This window comes from Mytilus edulis, chromosome 5 (genome assembly GCF_963676685.1).
Source record: "Mytilus edulis chromosome 5, xbMytEdul2.2, whole genome shotgun sequence".
NCBI classification, from domain to species: Eukaryota; Metazoa; Mollusca; class Bivalvia; order Mytilida; family Mytilidae; genus Mytilus; species Mytilus edulis.
In genome coordinates, this window is record NC_092348.1 from 15,113,220 (window position 1) to 15,134,809 (window position 21,590).

At 30.7% G+C, this 21,590-nt stretch overlaps 1 protein-coding gene across 1 annotated transcript in view; it reads left to right on the top strand.

The window, feature by feature from the left end:
• Positions 1-21,590, top strand: part of LOC139523060 (uncharacterized) — a 305,106-nt gene that overhangs the window by 58,829 nt on the left and 224,687 nt on the right. The window contains exons 30-43 of the mRNA XM_071316817.1: positions 805-834; positions 2,253-2,282; positions 2,905-2,934; positions 5,129-5,158; positions 5,703-5,732; positions 8,890-8,919; positions 11,871-11,900; positions 12,994-13,023; positions 13,712-13,741; positions 17,066-17,095; positions 17,793-17,822; positions 18,754-18,783; positions 19,615-19,644; positions 21,291-21,320. Coding sequence (XP_071172918.1) covers positions 805-834; positions 2,253-2,282; positions 2,905-2,934; positions 5,129-5,158; positions 5,703-5,732; positions 8,890-8,919; positions 11,871-11,900; positions 12,994-13,023; positions 13,712-13,741; positions 17,066-17,095; positions 17,793-17,822; positions 18,754-18,783; positions 19,615-19,644; positions 21,291-21,320 — 420 coding nt within the window. The remainder of the gene's footprint in view (positions 1-804; positions 835-2,252; positions 2,283-2,904; positions 2,935-5,128; positions 5,159-5,702; positions 5,733-8,889; positions 8,920-11,870; positions 11,901-12,993; positions 13,024-13,711; positions 13,742-17,065; positions 17,096-17,792; positions 17,823-18,753; positions 18,784-19,614; positions 19,645-21,290; positions 21,321-21,590) is intronic.

The window sequence follows — 21,590 nt, forward strand, 5'->3', positions numbered from 1 at the left end:
TAAATCGCGGTAGTGGTATTCTCTATTATCCTTTGTCCTTTCTTGCAATAATCAAACTGGAAATAACTACAGATGTACAATGTATTTTATCATATCAAAAACGACTACAGTCCAAGGACATAAAAATTGGATACCTATGACAATTAATTTCATTTAAAACACATTTTTCAAAAACCAACAAAACAAATGGTTTGTTTTGGATTGTAGCATGCCGTGTATGATAAAGAGGCAGAAGCTACTATTGAGATTTCAACTCTCATAAGTCGATAGAAATACTTAATGCCGAGTAAATGATCAAAAGGACTGTAAAAAGACAAAGTTGACAAAACAGTACTAAGAAAACTAATACAAAAGTAAACACCAACCCCACCAAAATATAATTGTCCAAAAAAAGCAATTATGTCTTAATGAATTTTCATATTTTTATGATAATTTCATCGTCTTATGTTTGTTTTTTTATAATGATGTAAAGACATTTTTGTGTTTTCATGATTTTACTGGTAGTAAAATAAATGCTTAAATCTGTTGGATTTATACATCTTTTTATATCGATAATATTAATGATAATGTTTGAAAACTGGTCTTACATGACACAATAGCCTACTTATCGGTACTGACGACTGCTTGTGCTAGACAAGCAATCGATGACGATGATGACTTCGACATAAAACCTCCAACCAAACCTTTAACTTAAATTGTTACTACAATATTGGAGAGTATGCCTTGATTAGATCAACTTACGAAAACGGATTTTAAATGGATTCAGACTAAAATGAACATGATGAATTACATTTTATATTTTAGTGACGAACACTACGAAAATTATGCCGAAAGGTAAATACAATTATGATGTTTACTCACTGGATACTTTATAATTAAATTCATATAGCATTCTCTATTCTTTTCCACATAAATTTTTTCATCACTTTCCTCGATGCATTGGGGGGTTCCGGTATCAATATAATATACCGCTATTTACATATCAGACCCATCCAACTGGTAACTTGATATTTGATATACCAAATCAGACACTTCATATCGAAGAACCATGCAATCTAAAACTAATGAATATATAGCCATTCTGACAGAGTTAAAATGTTTATCAGGTTGAGATCTATCGGCCCTGAAATTTTCAGACGAATAAGACAAGCATGTTGTTTTGTTGCATCCCCTGAATTGGTAATTTTGCAGCTTTTGTAACTATCTTTAATATTACTATAGATAGAAATAAACAGAGCAATAATGTTCAGCATAGTAAAATCTACTAACAAGTCAACATGCCCAAAATTTTCAAATGACCTCATAAGGAGTTATTCCCCTTGATAGACAATTTTTCATAATTCTTCATAAATTTTAAATTTGTTTGTTATAAAATCTTCTCTCTGAAACGACTGAGGCAAATTTAACCACACATGACCAATATCATTATTAAGGAATCAAGTTTCAAAATGTGTCCGATGTTTTTGGCCTATATATCTGAAACTCTAGCATTTATAACACATCTGACATGGATAAAAATGTCCATAATATTTAGATCAATCTGCTCTGAAATTTTCAGACGAATCAGAATACCTCATGTTTGGTTGCTGTCCCTGAATTGATAATTTAAGGAAATTTCAAATAGTGTAATCTTGATTGAGAAAGTGTCTCCGATAATCCTTTCATCCAACCAAAATGGCCGCCATGGCTAAACATAAAATATATGGGTAAGTCTAAGGGAAAATTTAAATAAAACAATCTGAAATGCTACAACTTATTTCACCAATGATGATAAGGGGGTCTTCAGTTAATTTTGTGAGACTGCAATGGTGACCTTTAGTTTAATTGGCTTATTTGTAATTTTCATTTTAACTAGTGAAATAGTTAATGATTTCTTTAACTTTTTCATTTACAATCAATCAATCTATTTTTTCTATTTTCAATATTATCGTAAAATACAGGACTTATTAAACATCAGTAAAACAAACTGTAATTTGATGCCATCAAAGCATCAGTGTTTTCTGTTTGACATAAAAAAAAATAATAAGAAAGGCAATATTCCATAACACGACATTTTGGTGACTAGCTGATAAAAAATGCTTTTTTTGTGGTATATTTGGTACTATTACGAATCAAATGATAAGGAATAACGGTGATAACGCGGGTAGATGTACAACATAATGCAAAGGCGATGTAACGAGTTGCTTTTGTACACTCTGATTAACTGACCATATTTAAAAATGTCTTATAATGTGTTTCGTTTTATATTTCAGTGAAGAAAATTAAGAAAGTTGAACCAAACGGTAAATACATGTGCATGTTATCTGTTTGAAGACCTGCTGTTATTGTTACTACATGCATGTCCTGTTGTAGTTAAATCGCGGTAGTTGTATTATATATTATCGTTTTCCCTAGATAAACTGGAAAAAGCTACAGATGTTCATTTTGTCTTATATCAAAAACGAACTACAGAGCGCAGACATAAGAAATTTGTCAACTTCAATCTACAACAGTTAATTTAAATTAAAAACACATTCTTTCAACAAACCCAAAACTGAAATGATTTGTTTGGATTTTAGCATGCCGTGTATGGAAAAAGAGGTAGAAGCTTCCATTGAGATTTCAACTCTAATAAGTCGATAGAAAAACATAACGCCGAGCATAAACATTTACTGTAGTTAAAATACATGCTTTAATCTTTGAGAAAATTATTTATCCAGTACATCTTCTTATAGGTATAATTATAACATTTGAAAACTGGTCTTACATAAAACAATAGCCTACCAATCGTCACTGAAGACTGCTTGTGCTTACCAAGCTATCGAAGTAATAATGCAAAGGCGATGTAACGAGTTGCTTTTGTACACTTTTATTAACTGACCATATTTAAAAATGTCTTATAATGTGTTTTGTTTTGTTTTTCAGTGAAGAAAGTTAAAATAGTTAAACCAAAAGGTAAATAAATTTGCATGTTATCTGTTTAAAGACATGCTGTTATTGTTACTCAAACATGTACTCTTGTTTTTTTAAAAATCGCGGTAGTTTTACTTTATATTATCGTTTGCCCTTTTTTGCAATAGTTAAACTGGAAATAACTACTGATGTACAATTTTTCTAATCATATCAAAGACGAACTACAGTGTAAGAACATAAACATGGGTTACCGATAACAATTTATTTCATTTAAAAACATTCTTTCAACAACAAACAAAACCGAAATGATTTGTTTTGGATTTTAGCATGCCGTGTATGAAAAAAAAGTAAAAGCTTCCATTGAGATTTCAACTCTAATAAGTCAATAGAAAAACATAACGCCGAGCAATTAATCAAAACGACCATAAAAAGATAAAACTGACAAAACGGTACTTAGAATACTAATAGAATAAAAAAACGAACTCAACAACATATAATTGTTGAAAAAAGCAAATTTGTTTTAATGAATTTTCATATTTTTGTGATAATTTCATCGTTCTATGTTTATTTTATAATGATGTAAAGACGTTTTTGTTTTTTCATGATTTTACTGTAGTTAAAATACATGCCTCAATTTGTGGGATTTATCCATCTTCTTATATCTATAATAACAATATATGAAAACTTGTCTTGCATGAAACAATAGCCTATCAATCGGTACTGACGAATGCTTGTGCTTGCCAAGCTATCGATGGCGATGGTGACTTTGACATTTAACCTTCTATCTAACCTTTATCTTGAAGTAATAATACAATTCTGGAGATTAACGGATTATGAATAGATTTAGACTTTAATGAAAGAGGGACGAAAGATACCAAAGGGACAGTCAAACTCATAAATCTAAAACAAATTGACAACGCCATGGCTTAAATTTGAAAAAGACAAACAGACAAACAAAAGTACACATGACACAACATTGAAAACTAAAGAATAAACAACACGAACCCCACTACAAAACAAGGGGTGATTTCAGGTGCTCCGGAAGGGTTGGCAGATCCTGCTCCACATGTGGCACCCGTCTTGTTGCTTATGTGATTACAAATCAGGTAAATAGTCTAATTCGGTAGGTCACATTCATGAAAGGGAAGGGGATTGTAGTTACGACGTAAGGAACATATCCGAAATCATTTGTGAAACGGTTATTCCATAACGGTCGACCAACTCGTGATGGCGTCCGTAAAATTTACGAAGGGATGACTTCAACTTCACCATTTGGAACTCTTGGTTTATTAGCTTCCTTGTGAGCAGCAACCCTCTATCAAGAAAATCATGATAGGAAATGCAAGCACGGGAATATCGTATCAATTGGGAGATATATACCCCGTATGCAGGTGCTGCTGGAATGTTGCTACTTAGAAATGGAAAGTTCACAATTGGAAAGCTGAAATCATCTCTTTTGTCGTAAAGTTTTGTTTTCTTTCAGCCGACCCTCATTGTCAATTTCTAGATGTAAGTCAAGATATGAGGCCGACTCAACTGTATCTGTAGTATCCTTTATCTCTAGCTCGATGGGATAGATGCGTTCCACATAGTCACCAAATTTTGAATTATTTAGTGAAAGAACATCATCTGTATAGCGGAAAGTAGAGTTAAAGGATATTGCTAACTTCTTATCTTTCTTCCTAAGAAGTTCCTGCATGAAGTCAGCCTCATAATAATAAAGAAACAAGTCGGCAAGTAGAGGGACACAGTTTGTTCCCATTGGAATACCGACAGTCTGTTGAAAAACACGTCCTCCGAACGTAACAAATAAGTTGTCAATCAAGAAATCAAGCATCTTGATAATATCAGTTTCAGCGAATTTTTTGTTTGAATCAGAGTGATTCTTTACACAGTAGGATCTGTCCCTCCCTAAGACAAGATACTTGTATCTACGTTGGCCATTCTTTTTTATGAAGCAAAGCAATACCAACTCTTTCAATTTGTCTTTTAGTTTGGAATGTGGAATACTTGTGTAAAGAGTAGAAAAGTCAAATGTTTTAATACTGTTACAAGATGAAAGAGAGTTAGATTGTATGTACTCTAAAAGATCTTTGGAATTTTTAAGTATCCACATCTGATTCACGCCACCTCTAGAATAGGCAGTTTCACAATAACTTTGAAGCCCGTCTTTCATTGCTGATAAAATAGATGTTAATAATTTAGACAGATTAATGAATTACGTTTTATATTTTAGTGACGAAAACTACGAAAATTATGCCTAAAGGTAAATAAAATTATGATATTTTTAATAACTGGATACTGTATAATTATTTTGGAACCTTAGCTTACATGATTTCGAAAATAACAGTAGATACAGGTGAACGACAGGCTCTTGGAAGCCTCTGATTGTTTTTAATCTGAAATTGTGCCTAGAACACTAGGAATGCGCACATTTTGTACCTCTGAAATCTTATGAAAAAACGCTTGTTTCTAAAGCAAGTGATTGCTAGATAATTTCCAATTTGACCTAAGTTTTTTTTTTTTTTTATCTAAGAGTTAAACCGTTAGAAGTCGTTTAGGAAGTGTATCTTAAGAACTAAAAAGGTCAACAGTGATATTCTCAATGAACGAGATGGTGATAAGAACCATTAGAACCAAAACATATATTTTTATAGGCTGTATTATTACACATCGAATGCTCACGAACAACAGTGACAGTGTTCTGCAGATTTACAACATGATTGTGATATAACAAGTCAATATAATGCTCTCTCATAAACCGACCATATGTGAAAATTCATTATGATGTGTATCGGTTTATATTTCAGTAAAGAAAATGAAGACAGTTTCCCCTAAAGGTAAATATATTTGCATGCGTGTTAGCTATCTGAAGGCATGCTTTTATTGTTAATACAAGCATTATGAAATGAAGAATATATGGTACGCATGCAAAAAAGAAAACTCGCTCTCATAATCCTATGATGGAGAGGGACAAGCAGCTCCATGCCCCTTGTTAAATAGCAATATTGCTAATTTCGTTATTTGTTTGTTTTCCCTGTCTTTTGCAAAAGGAGAATATGAAATATCTTTTTTCAATTTGTCTCAATATTACAAAAAACGTACAACAAACTACAGTGCATGGACGTTTCCATCCATTGGTGCTAATTAATTGTATTGTAACGTGTTCGAAAACCGGTGAGGCCTTTCTTTCCGACTAAATCAACCACAAGACCAGACAGACACCCTCAGGAACCAACAAATGACCATAATAATTTAATAGAAAAACTAAACGCTCGGAATTATTACTACTGCATTGAACGTAAGCATTCAACACTCAACAGCCTACTATCGTTTCTTGGTTAACGCATAGTCTCCTTTTTTTCCAATACTGGCACAATATTAATAACAAGTTAAACAAGAGTTAACAGTCGTTTAAATTTGTGAATGTTCTTCAATCAACAATCAACAATTTTCCGTCTTGATTTGAAGAACAACATTAATAATATTTAAGGTAGATCACAAGTATATATTTTTTGAGACAGATTTTTTTTATAATTTGCCAAAATGAAGATTTTACTATGCTCTTTTCAAATATTTGATAAAAAGTATAGGTCACCGTGCTATTTTACAAGCTATGAGGCGTTGAAAATTGCCAAAGTTTGGTTAGTTTGTTCATGAAAAAACACATTAGTGTGACTAAAAAAAAATTTATGAGATAGAATTTTGAAATAAATTGTGAGAAGAAAGGTTTCATAATATGTTTTAAGAAAATAAAAAGAAAACAAGGTGTCACCGTACTTGTTTTCTTGCTACAAGTAAAAATAAAAAATTTCCCTATTAGCCCAGTATAAATTTTGTACTAAAAGAGTTATCTTCCCTTAAATGGCTCATTTGAAAATAATGATTTTTAAAACCAAAAAAAATTATATTTGTTAAAATATTTTGAATAATACGATTACTTAACAAGTTTTCTCTAAATAGAGAAAACAGTCTTATCATTAAATTGCAAATCTGTCTCCAAATTTGCAGATTTAGGCAAATAACTAGACCGATTGTGTACTGTCATTGTACAATCCAAGATGGCGGTATACCATGAATCTACCTTAAATCTACCAAAAAGCGACAATTATAAAATACATAGGGTTCCATCGGCAACTTTCGAAAATACATGGATTTAAAAGTACTACGCAAATATTAAAACAAATCACAATTTTTGTAACCCTCTTAATATTATTTGATTAAGAGTAACCCAACTATTCAAACAAACGGACACTTTTGACAACTTCACGTACATTTATCCTTTTTAAAGTTAAATTTCATTTTTAACTCTATTCTAAAAGCTAAGATTATTAAGACGACAAGAAAACTATTTAACATTTTGACTCCGTTGAAAACTGGAAACTGGAATAATTAGATTCCTACTATAAAATAATTCAATGCACTATTTAGGAACTTTATGCTTCTGTATTAGAGAAACTTTACCTTAACATTTAAACACACAAGTCAGTATTTATTTGCTGCAAACCGGCGATTGGGACAAGCTGGAACTGAATTTAATTACTATTAATCTTACTCTTTTGATTTATATCGCGCGCATGAAATTCGAAATAAGGTTAAAATGTATTACCGAATAGGGAAACTTCCTTATACGGCAAATATTTATTACCTTCTAACGATGTTACTGCAAAAGAGTGCGCAACATCGAATCGAAAATAGACCATATGGAGTATTTTCTCTTATCTAAATAATGCTACATTATACATACATTTACCTAAAATACTTTAAATCACTAGTTCGAAAAACATACACACATATAACTCAATACAGTTATAAAAGGTATAAGGATTATGATTTACTACGTCGTCGCGCGTTTCGTCTACATAAGACTCGTCAGTGACGCTCAGATCAACATAGTTATAAAGCCAAACAAAAGATTTCTTTTGACATTACTTGAAGAACAAAACCCGTTATTCTGGTAAAAGCAAAAGTGAAAGTAACCCTTGTTCAAATGCTGTCTCTAAATAAAACACACTTTTCCTTTTGTTCTGAATCATACACTATTTAATTAATTATATAATTAATAGGTAACTATGTAAAAAGGAAATACACACATTAATAATTTACTGCAATAATTCAAAGTACAGTTGGCAGAAATAGATACAAAACAATGTAAACTACGAAATCTTCATTATACATAACGCATTGACAAGGTTACGTAAATAGTTGTTACCAAAATAAACAATATCAACAAAAAATTTGGCGCAGCTGTCTTCTTAAATCGTCACAGTATATTAAATTCATTCTTTCTAAAAAAAATAGAAATTGACCTGTTTGTCTTTTGATTTTTGCAAACCGCAAATAAGATAAAGGCAGGTGATATTCAACACTCATAAGTCGGGAAATTTATAACAGATGAACCACAAAAAGACAGAATTTGAAAAACCCTTCTTATCATGTTTATAGACTGAACAACACGAACTCCACCGAAATGTGGAGTTTTTTGATTGAGTTAAGTCTGCCAATTGATATTTTATCGTATGTTTTTCTTTGTTGTGATGTTATGCTATTGTTTCAGAAAAAGGGAGAAAGTTTGGATCCATTAAAACGTTTAATCCCGCTGCAAATGTTTGCACCTGTCCTAAGTCAGGAATCTGATGTACAGTAGTTGTCGTTTGTTTATGTAATATATACGTGTTTCTCGTTTCTCGTTTTGTTTATATAGATTAGACCGTTGGTTTTCCCGTTTGAATGGTTTTACACTAGTAATTTTGGGGCCCTTTATAGCTTGTTGTTCGGTGTGAGCCAAGGCTCCGTGTTGAAGGCCGTACTTTAACCTATAATGGTTTACTTTTTAAATTGTTATTTGTATGGAGAGTTGTCTCATTGGCACTCACACCACATCTTCCTATATCTATTTAATAATATTGATATATGTCTGAATTGTAAACAAATCATGTGACTGTTTTGTCGGCATTTATTGTTTTTGACTCTAATGAATTGTGTTTTATTTTTTAGTAACGAAAACTACGAAAATTATGCCTAAAGGTAAATACCATTCGTGCAGATGTTTACCTTAGTACTGTATTATATCATAATTGAATTTATAGAATTTCCTCAAAAATTAGTCTTTATTTAGAATTTGGAACTTGTTTGATTCGGTCGTCACTGATGAGTCAACTGTAGACATAACATGTCTAGCGTACGAAATTTAAAACATATGATTTGGTAGGTCTAGACTGTAAGACTTTTGGTATACACAGACGAAGCCAACCTTTTCAGGAATGCCGGTTTCTCTGATTTCAAAAAATAATACTGCAGTTTCTTGAAGTGACGAGAGCCATATGGGCCGATAAATCGGATATTTTAATAAAGGTTGTATTGTTCAAACATCGTTGTCAATATAATGGAACTTTTTGCGACTAGCATACAAGTGAGGGGTTTAGCTAGCTATAAAACAGGGTTTAATTTCTACGTAAGAAAATGAAAGAACCAAGTCAGGAATATGACAGTTGTTTTTCATTCGTGTCATGTGTTTGAACTTTTGATTCTGCATTTACTCAGGAACTTTCCGTTTACATTTTCCTCGGAGTTTAGTATTTTTCTTATTTAAATTTTTATATTACGCACCGAATGCAAATGAATAACAGTAACGTCATCCTGTAGATGTAAAACATTATGGTGATATAACAAGACCATTTGTAAAACCTCATTTTGATTTGTTCAATAAAAATATTTCAGTAAAGAAAATTAAAACAGTTAAGCAAAAATGTCAATTTATTTCCATGTGTGTAAACTATCTGATTTCATGCGATTATTGTTACTAATTGCATCATAGAATCAAAAGATAAAGGTATGATTGCCAATGCGACAACTTTTCTCCAGAGACGTAATGAGGTAGAGGGTTTGAACTATAGACAAACAACTTCATGACATCTAAATGTTAAACAGCAAGGTTAATAATTTCATTAGTTCATCCAAATGTAAAAACCGTATAAACATAACAAAAACTTACAAATTTGGATTAACATATAAATACTCATTAACTTTCAATTTGCATATTAAAACTTTCTTTCAACAACAAATTTCGAACAATATGTCTTTGGATTTAAGAAAACTGCATGTTAAGCGATGCAAAAGTAACTATATTTAACGCTCATTAGTCGGGAAAAATTGACAACACCATGGCAAAAAAAACGAAAAATCAGAAAAAAGACATTTTCTCAAATTTAATCAAGTATGCTTACAAATTGAGGAACAAGAAAAAGGTTTAGAAATACAAATATGTCTATATATAACCCTTTCCTCCATAATGACGTCCTTTTACTCCATCCCTTTACTCTATTATGACGCCTTTTGACGCCTGTGTAGTTTCTTAGTTGAAACGTCTTGCCAACGACAAATATTTATCAGACCGCTATAAAATTGTATCTAATATAAAAGAATATTCATGAGAATATCTGACGGGAATTTCATTAATGAAATATTCGTTTTCGCAATGCATTCATACTGTAAACGTGATGATTATTATTTTATTGAAAATTTCTATGTGATTCAAGTATGTAAAAAAAATCCATGGATGAAAGGGTTGAAACTTGTAATTTCTGAGGCCCTTTATAGCATGCTGTTTTCGGTGTGAGCCAAGACTCCGTTTTGAAGACCGTACTTTAACCTAAAATGGTTTACTTTAATGGATTTTGACTTGGATGGAGAGTTGTCTCATTATCACTCAAACCTCATCTTCTTATATCAATATAGTATAAATGTTGTTTTTTTTGTGTGATGGTTTTGTTATCAGATGATTTTTATTTTCTCCTTATGTAAACATGATAATCAATGATTATGATTTTACTGTTGTTTAAATATGAAGAAATTTCTTAAATAAAAACAAAATTTTGTTCAAATACGGTGAGAAAAATAATTGATTTCAATATTTCAATTTAGAATCAAACGTATGTAAAAACTAATTGTCATTATCCGTTGATTAAATGTCCTCACTTGAACTGCTTATTTATTAATTTAGACTGTAATGGTTTTGTTTTATATAAGTGGCGAAAACTACGAAAATTAAGCCTAAAAGTAGGTACCATTCCTGACGTTTACTAACTGGATACTGTATAATTGATATCCTAAACATTCTATGAAAAAGGAGAGTTTTTATTTGGGTGTTTTTTTTTTAAATCTAAACGTTTTCCTTTTTTTTTATTTGAAATTTATTCAAAATAATAATAATATAAACGTAATTCAAATTAAAACTGCAAATAACAAAGAAAGAATATTATTGTTCAAATTCAATCTACTTACAAACAAATACATTTGAATCAACTGATTAATGTACAAGAACAACATAAGTACATTGGGTAAATTTTATACCAAAAAATCAAGTTTTAATAAAATTTTGGCTTCTAAAAAAGTGAATGCTGTGAATTTCTTAAAATTTCCCTAGTTTTTTAACTTCCCCTTGGAACTAAAAAGTAGTTGTTCCCAAAGTGTAATAAGAATATCAAAAAGGTTGAAATTTATTTTCCCAATAGTATCATCAGAAGTTCTATAATTCTTAACTGTCTTTGTCAGACTCACAAAGGTAGCCAAACTCTCCAGCATAGCCAGTTTTCCATTATCAATTTTGAAATAGAAAATAAGAAGATGTGGTATGATTTCCAATGAGATAACTCTTCGTAAAAGACGAAATTGCACAGGAATTAACATCTATAGGCCACTGTATGGCCTTTCCTTTCAAAGTTCACATTAAGCTAAAACTGATCCTTAAACAAGAGCAACTGGACAATCTACAGATAAGTTAATCTAGCATTAGTTAGAGTGAAAATAAATGGATTTTAAACTTAATATAATACAGTTGTTCTTAAACATTGATAAAATATATAAGAGGCAACAAGCATTTTTTGATAGTCTTATATATTACGCCCCGATTTTGATGCTTTCTTGTAAATTGACAGTATGTGGAAATTCAATCTGATATGTTTCTTTTTATATTTCAGTTAAGAAAGTTAAGACAGTTGAGCCAAAAGGTAAATAAATGTAAATGTGTGTTAATTATCTGAAGTCAAGATGTTATTGTAACTTCAAATTACAATCATTATTAGAAAAACAATATGTTATAAGATTGCCAAAGACACCACTCTGTTTCAGAGACAGAATGACGCAGAGGGTTAGAAACTATAGACAGACAGCTCCATGCCTTCGTCAGGGTCAATAGCAATACTGTTTATTTCTTTTCTTTTTTAAACGTTTGCACTTTTTTTTTGAAATTGTTGAATTAGAAAAACATCAACATAAAAAAAAACAGACAAAAGTTACATTAACATAAATTATCGTAACCTTTCAATTATGAAATAAAAAACATATTCTTTTAACTACAATTAAATTGGAGCTGTTTTCTTTGGAAAATTAATAAACCACGTAAAACAATAAGAATGGAAGCGGATTTTCAACACTCTCGAGAGAAATAAAAAATGACATGACAAAAAAAAATGAATGATAACAAACAAACTAGTTCACAAAACAGTACTAAGGATGTTCATAGACTGAGCTACACAAACTCCACCAACATTTGGAGGTTAATAAGATGCAAATATGTTTAACTATCACTTTACTTTGTGATTGTTTTGACCTCCTATGTGTTTGGTTTTCTTTTGATGTAAAGACGCTGATGATTGATTATTGTTTTTCTTTAGTTTAAATATATACACATATTTCTCCGACTAATAACAAAATTGTGATTAATTATTTTAAGACGGATAATAAATGAAAACGTGACAATACTTATTCAGCTGTCAATGTGATTGAATTCCAGCTAGAAATAACCATAACCATAATATTCAAATGCTGATTTTATATATATATATATATATAATAGTTAACCATTGGTAGTGAGAAAAAGATCAACACTATAATATTGAAAACTGATTCCCGATCGGTACTGAGAAGTACTTATGATCATGCAATTAACTTGTCAAGTTAATGATGTCTAGAGACTTTGACTTAATACCTTCCAACAGACATTGATCTTGAGCTACCATAGCAATTATCTACAGTATGCGTTGATTAAATTGATAAACCTAGACTGATCATTTATAATTAAAGTGATTTTTTTTATTTAAGTGACTAAAACTACGAAAATAATGCCAAAAAGTAAGTACCTTTGCCGATATTTGCTTATTGTATTTCCGCGTAATTGTATACATAAAACATTTTATAAAAAGGAGTTTTTTCGTTTGTTTCTGTGTTAAATTTGAATTTGTTCTTTTTATGTATATAAAATAGATTCGGTTAAATAGATAAATTGTGCAACATATGGATATAAAATGTATTAAAGACACAACCTTTAAATTGGGTAACACATGAAATTTGATAAGGCATAATATATAAATCTATAAATCAAAATGTAATATCAATCAAATTAAAAATGTAGAAAAAGTATGTAATCGTCAAAGTTTTATCTGTTTACGTAGAAGTACATTTGAATCGACTATGATTGTTCAATAACAAGAACAGTATCAGTACGTATGAAATCTTGTGATGCAACACTCTTTGAATAAAACAAATGATTGCTAAGAATTTTCTCGTTTCCACTTGGTTTTCTATTCAATTCATCTGAAGCCGTACCCAAAGTGTTTTTGATAATAGGAGCCGTGAACAGTTTTATTCCCAAGGAATTACAGTATTTTTGGTTCGAGATGGTTATGAAAGCCATTGAAATAAAAAAAAACGTATTTTTGTATAAGCTGTAATGTTACGCAGCGAATAACACGCATCATCGTCCTCTACATGTAAAACATAAGTGTGAATTTCATTCTGATCTATTCGTTTTGTATTTCAGTAAAGAAAGTTAAGAAAATTGAGCCGAAAGGTAAATATATTTGCATATGTGTTATCTGATGTCATTTTAATACTGTAACTACTGATATTCATCTTAAAAAATATGGTATGATTGCTGATGATTCAACCCTATCAGAGACCACATGACATGCAAAGCTATCGACAAACAGTTCCATGCCCTCTTTATATGTTAAATAGGAATATTGTTTATTTTATTATTTGACAGTTTGCCCTTTCTTTTGTAAAAGTAGAATTGGAAATACAGATGTACAATTTGTCTAAACATATTAAAAAGGGACAACATTGCATGAACAAAAGTAATCGTTATCTTTCAATTTTCATATAAAACACGTAATTTCAACAACACAATTGGAGTTATATGTCTGTATTTCTGCAAACTGCGTATAGAAAAGATTCGAACGTATTAAACCATGGAGATATTTAACGCTCATACATCGAGAGAAATTACATCGCCATGGCAAAAACATGAAAGTTCACAAAATACAAATTAATTCACAACATGTCTGCGGGGGTAAGGGGGGGGGGGGGGGGGGCATCGTTAAACATAGGCCCGTCTGGACAATACATACAAATATCTTCCTTTAGAGAACCACTGAATATAGTGAATGTTCCTTGTTCATCATGATGTGCTGACCCGGTGTTGTTGATTTGAAGGTGATCCATCCAAGATGGACTACAGCTGGGAACACATTGGAAATACATACGAATGTCTTCTTTCAGAGAATTATCATAGATATCAGGACTTAATTAAGTATATACGCCAGTAAATTTAACTCCAACTTAAACAAGGTATAAATGTTTCTGATGAGGAAATCACCAAGTGTTGTAGCTTTAATATAGTCGATCGATCATCTAAATTTGCCGCCAGAGGGGGACTGTTAGAAATAGGACCCTAAGGACAATACATACAAATATCTTCATTTAGAGAACCACTGAATAGAATGAAATCAAATATTATATGGATATTCGTTGTGAGATGCTGACCAAGTGTTGTTACTTTGAGACCCACCAATCATTTAAGATGGCCATCACAGAGAGACTTAGTTTAAAATAGGATCCAACGGGAAACACAAATAAATGTTTTCTTTTAGAGAACCACTGAATGGAATGAAACCTACATGGCTGTTCCAAACGAGGTGCTGGTCAAAAAATGGAAAACAACACGTTCAATAATTTATTGGGTCCGAAGCGCTTTTCTGGATTTTCCTTCATCAGTAACCCTCAAGGGCAAACATTTGAAATGCCAAGATGGATAAGTACCGAAAATCGTTGAAAAGCTATAGTTTTGTTACTATGTAGGCAATCACTCATCTTAGATGGCTGCCAGCGGGGAACTTAATTTAACCAAAGACCATATGTTAAATACATACAAAAGTCTTCTTTTGAAGAACCAAAAAATGGAATGAAACCAAACATGGCGTGAATGTTACGTAGAAATGTACTAGTTTAAAACAAGATCCTATTGGAAATACATACCCATGTCTTCTTTAACCCTTTCAACGCTATACACGGCATATGCCGCGATGACATACGCCGTCCGCCACTGCTGTTCGCGGCATATGCAGCGATGACAACGGATTTTTCATAAGGACTCTTAACCATTCGGTTTTGATTCGGGTTCTCTCTCATTTTTCCTTGAATGAATCGAGGATATACAAGGTCTCATTTGCGCTTGAAATCCCGGCAATTTTTATTGTAAAATCATGCAGTAGAAGGAAAATTGAAGGAAAATAAAAACAAATATTTTGACAAATGCAAATGGCGGAAATCGGAAACGAAGCTGTAAATATGGAAATATTTCAGCATTTCTATGGCGAAACTGACGACGAGTATTAGTTAAAAGTTTCTTGTTATCTCAATGTGTTTATTACATTCAATTCGTGTGGGAAATATGATTTGTAATTGATCGATCATTACGAGACGTAGAAAAAGGGGGAAAACGGAGTTTTGAGGACGGAGCCACTGATTTGTGCCATGATTATATAATACGTTGTGTATGGTGCAATACGCTACGGAATCGAGCAATTGGTGTCTTCTTTATTATATGGCAGATAATAAAACAAAATAGATGACTAAAAGTAGTTTTTATTCAAAATTCAACACAAATGTAATAAATTACACCTTTTACCTGTTAATTACCTGAAAATGCAGGTAACCTGATAAAAATTTTACTGAAATAACTGCCTAACATTACAGTTCATACACTCCTGAGCATTTTTAATGCAATAACTTTTTCTGTATCTCTTATAATAAAAAAGATACAGCAGTCTGAAAAGGAATATACTGTTCTAATGAATGAACACAAATAAAAAATGCAGCAGCAGCCATTTTTCTTTTTTTTTTGTGTAGCGTTGAAAGGGTTAAGAGAACCACGAAATGAAATGAAATATAAACATGTCATGGTTACTTCAAATCCATCAAACAAGATGGCTAACAACGGGGGACTAAGTTTAAAAAAGAAACCTATGTGAAAATATACACAAATGTCGTCTTCTATAACCCCGCTTCATGAATTAAAACCACACATGGTATGGATGTTTCTTTTGAGGTACTGACCAAGTGTTGTTACTTTGTAGATGATTTGGCATTGTCCTTGTAAAGTCATTTATTACAATTTCAAAGAATTTATTTGTAATTTCTTTGAACTTTACCAAAGTCTCCTGCTTTTGGTTAAATTACGGGGCAACTATTAAACCAAATTTGGTCTCAATCATTATTAGGTTATATGTTATGTTTTTAATTTCTTTTTACTTGATTTCAAAAACCAAAGTACAATCAGGTGAGCGACTCAGACTTTTGGGAGCCTATAGTTTTACACATCTGAACGTAGAACCACAAGCAGTAGTAACCGTTGTTTTTTTAGATACATAAAAAGATTAATATTGATATTTGAATTGAATTACAGTATCCTTGACAGTTTTATACTTTGGTCTTGCATTTGTCAGACAAACAATCGCAGCCAACCTCTCAAGAAATGAGATTTCCCCCCGGTATCAATTTTCAGAGTTCTCATTTAAGCTTAAATTGCATTTTTAACCAGAGAAACTAGACTGTCTAAAACATTCGTTTGAGGGAAAATGTACGACTTTCAAACCTAATAACATACAGTTGGTATTTAAAATTGATAATAGCCATATTATATGTCAGAGTCAAAAATGGTCTATCCTTGTATAGGCTGTAATAATACGTACCGAATTTTCATGAATAGCAGTGACAATCACATTGTCTAGCAGATTACCCAATACAATTTTGATATAACAAGTCAATTTAATACTCTTTTATAAACTGACGACATGTGAAAATTAATTGAGATTTGTATCGTTTTATATTTCAGTAAAGAAAGTTAAGATAGTTAAGCCAAAGGGTAAACATATTTGCATTTGTATATCTATCTATCTAAATTGATGCTGCTATTGTTACTACATTCATTATTAAAATAAATATATAGTATGATTGCAAATGCCACCACTATCTTTCAGATACCAAATGTTATTGAGGGTTGGAAACTATAAGCAAACAGCAATATTTTTAAATAGATGATTCGATTATTGCCCCTGTGTTTCTTATAGTAGAATTTGAAATACAGATGTACAATTTATTTTAAATTAGAAATGAAAAGTTTATGATGGGTGTTTGAACTTTGACTTAATAAAGGCAACAGTAGTGTACCGATGTTCGAAAGTCATAAATCGATTGAGAGAAAACAAATCCGGGTTACAAACTAAAACTAAAAACTAACACGTAAAACAACATAGGACAGCACACAAAAAATGTACAACAGAACTACGAACTGTCCGCCACAAGATTTGATCAACGCCACAAAAGTGACGTCACAGGTAAATTTCTAAAATATGGATATAAATCAAGATTAGGTTTGTATTTTGTTATTTGATGTATTTAGAATATTAATATAGAATTGTGTTTAGTAATTAGATGAAACATACGAACATACATTGAACATTTTAATGTAATTAATCACTTCTCGACATTATTGGTTGTATAAATTAACTTACTTATCATTTATAAATTAAGAATGTAATGAATTATGTTTTATATTTTAGTGACGAATACTACGAAAATTATGCCTAAAGGTAAATGCAATTGTTGGTGTTTACTTACTGTATACTGAAAAGTTTATCATATAAAACATGAAAAAGAAGAGTATTTAATTGTTTTCTTTTTCAAACGTAAACATGTCCCTTTCAATGTTTGTATTAAAACGTGTTGGGGAAAAAATGAAAGGAATGGCGCAATATATATTAATATGCAATATAGCATTAAAGACACAAATCTTCGAAATTATCAACTCATGAAATTTGATAAAAAAATATTAATAATATAAATGCCATTTTAATATATAAAGTTACAGATAAAGAAGAAAAACTTTTATCGTCCAAATTCTATCTTTTTTTGTACAAAAAAAATAATTGATTATGAGTGAACAATAAAAAGATCAACATCAGTAGGCTGATTTCATTTTATACCAATGAAATATAATTTTGATTAAACATTTGTTCGTTAAACAAATGATTGTTTGTGAGTTTTTTTTAAAATCCTCTGTGTTTTACTTTATCTAAACCTGGAACCATAAGTAGTTGTTCCCAATGTGTATTTTAATACTTAAAATGAGATTCCGAAGAGATAGCACTATCTTTTGTTATTTATATATACCTGTTCTGATTTTGTCAGACACACAAGAGTAGACAACCACACCAGCAATACGAATTTTCTCTCATATTAATTTTCATTGAAGCTTAAACTGCAATTTTAACCAGATTAACTGGAAAACTTCAATAGCATTTGTATGAAGGAAAATGTATTAACATCCATATATGAGACCCAAAATAAGTACATTATTGTATATGCTGTAATATAACGTTTCCTACGTTCATAAATAATAGAGATATCGTTCTTCAGATGTAAAACATAATTGTGATATAACAAGTCGGTTTAATGCTCTCCTAATATAATAACCATATGTGAAAATTCATTGAGATATGTATGTATCGTTTTATATTTCAGTAAAGAAAGTTAAGATAGTAAAGCCAAAGGGTAAATATATTTGTATCTCTGTAAACTATCTGTAGTCATGCGGTTATTGTAACTACAGGCATTATTTGAATAAAGATATATAATATAGTATGATTGTCAATGCCACCACTATCTATCAGAGACCGAACGACATAGAGGGTTGTAAACTATAAACAAACAGCTGTAATCTCACTTTATGTCAAGTAGCAATATTTTTAATTTGACGATCTGATCAATAGGCCTTTTGTTTCTAATAGTAGAATTTGATATAAAGATGTACATTTGTTTTTAAATAACATACCTAAAAAAAAACCCACCCCAAACACAGTAGCATGCATATAGATATAAATATTCTTTTCCTTTCAATTTGCATATAAAAACATATTCTTTTAATAACAACAAAATTGGAGCTATATGTCTTTGAATTTTACCAAACCGTGTATAACATTTATGTATGAAATAGCACAGGTATTTGCAACCCTCATTAGTCAATTATGTATGAGTCATTATTTTTTAAAGACTTGATTAAACATATTAAGAAAACAAAAAATGAAAATTTGACAATACTCTTTTGCTACTAAATTGGTTAAAATGTAATTAAATATGACACCAACAATACTGATATAAAAAACCCTGATTCTATTTGATAGAAATCACACAATCGGTAGTGAGTACTTATGGTGGTGCATTTTATTGTCAAGTAAATCATAGCTGTTGGGACTTAATACCTACGAACAAACATTGAACATGATATTGTAAAGCAATTCTCAACATAATGGGTTGCATAAATTTACTTACTTTTACTTATCATTCATTAGTTAAGAATGTAATAAATTATGTTTTATATTTTAGTGACGAATACTACGAAAATTATGCCTAAAGGTAATAATAGTTGCTGATGTTTACTTACTGGATACTGGAAAAATTATTATATAAAACATTCTATGTAAAAGAAGAGTATTTATTTGTTTTCGGTTTTAAATGTAAATCTGTCCCTTTCTTTGAATTTAAAAAAGGGTTGGGGGGAAAAGGAATGTTGCAATATATATTAGTATGCAATATTGTATTACAGACACACAACTTCAAATTATTTACACATGAATAAAGAAGAACGACCATAAGTGTGCAAATTCTATATATTTTTTGTACTAATAAAATTTAATCGATTATGAATGACCAATAACAAGATCGAGTAAGTACGCCGATTACTTTTTATACCAATGAAATAGAATTTTGATACAACATTTGTTTGTTAAACATATGTTTAGAATTTAACTAAAACAAAAAATATTATATATCATGCATATGCTGACTGACTTTAGAAACGCAACAATTGATGTTTTGTTTAATTTTTCATTTCAAAATGCACATTCCACATATAACACTTAACTGAAAATAATGCTGATTTATTTCTTCATCGTCTAAGGTAATTTGGAAATACAAAAGTTGAATTGATTAAGACACACTTAACGTTTAAATCATTTTTTTGCACTAAAATCCTGCTTTTCCTTCATTATTGGTCGTGTCAATCGTCAAAGACAACGGCAGCTATTAAAAATCCTTAAATGATTGACAGAAGGGTCAACCAATACTGTTGGAAATGTTTTCAGTAATTCCTCTTTCTAATTTTACCAATATTCAAACATTTCTGTCTGTTTTTTGCAGTAATGTGGTAAACACTAAAATCTTATAAACAACACTAAAGCGGATAATGTGGCATTTCATTATACGAGAAAAAAATATTATGTAAATCTGCCTGCCATGACATCCAAAAAACTGTCGTTGTAACCTTGATAGTGTTGCAAATGACATTGCCTAATTTGATTGAAATGATGTAACATTAAACCACAGATTGACCGAGTCCTTAATTGGCCACTTACTAGGAATAAATACCTGCTCTGAAGGGACTTAAAAAGTAATTTTATAGCACGAAATGGTTTACAAAAGAACTTGCCTTAAATTCTGTCTTAAAATTTCTATTTTCATTTCTCACTTGTGACAAAACGGAAAATTAACAATCCAGTTCACAAAACCCTAGTAAGAATGCTAAAAGACTGAGCAATACAAACTCTGCAAAATATTGAGGTTATATATCATTTGTTTTGTAATTGTTTTGTCGTCAGATGTTTTTTGTTTTCATTTGATGTTAACACGCTGATAATTGATCATGTTTTGAGTAAAGTATGAATAAAAAGAATTTTCTTTATTAAAAGTTAAAAAAAATTATATTTGTCGAAAATGATTAACTTAAATATATTAAGACGGAAAACAAATGAAAATGGAACAATACTCTTTTTACACTAAATTGATTACAAATCAAACTAGGAATGACAACAGCAAATTTGATTAAAACACTGACTATATATGGAATTACTTGGATGGTTAATGATGGTTGTGGCGACTTGAACTTAAAACCCAACAACAGTCATTGTACATGAGTTCTTGACATTATGGGGGTGCCTAGTTATCTTAAAATCTAGTAATCATTTATTAGTTTATATTCTAATGAACTGTGTTTTATATTTTAGTGATGAAAAAGACGAAAATTATGCCTCAAGGTAAATACCATGTTTAGTAACGCAATAATTGATTTCATTAAACATAACATAAAAAAGAGTTTGTTTATGTTTTTATATAAATTTGTACCTCGTTTTGTTAAAAAGGTTTGTTAAACAAGAAATGAAATATTGCAATATTCAGATATGTAATATCGAATTATAGACATAATTTCAAAATATGAATGAAATTTAACTCTTTCATAACGATGAATTGAGGCACCACGAAATGTGTGCACAACTTACTGAAAGAATCAACTCAAGTTTATCCCA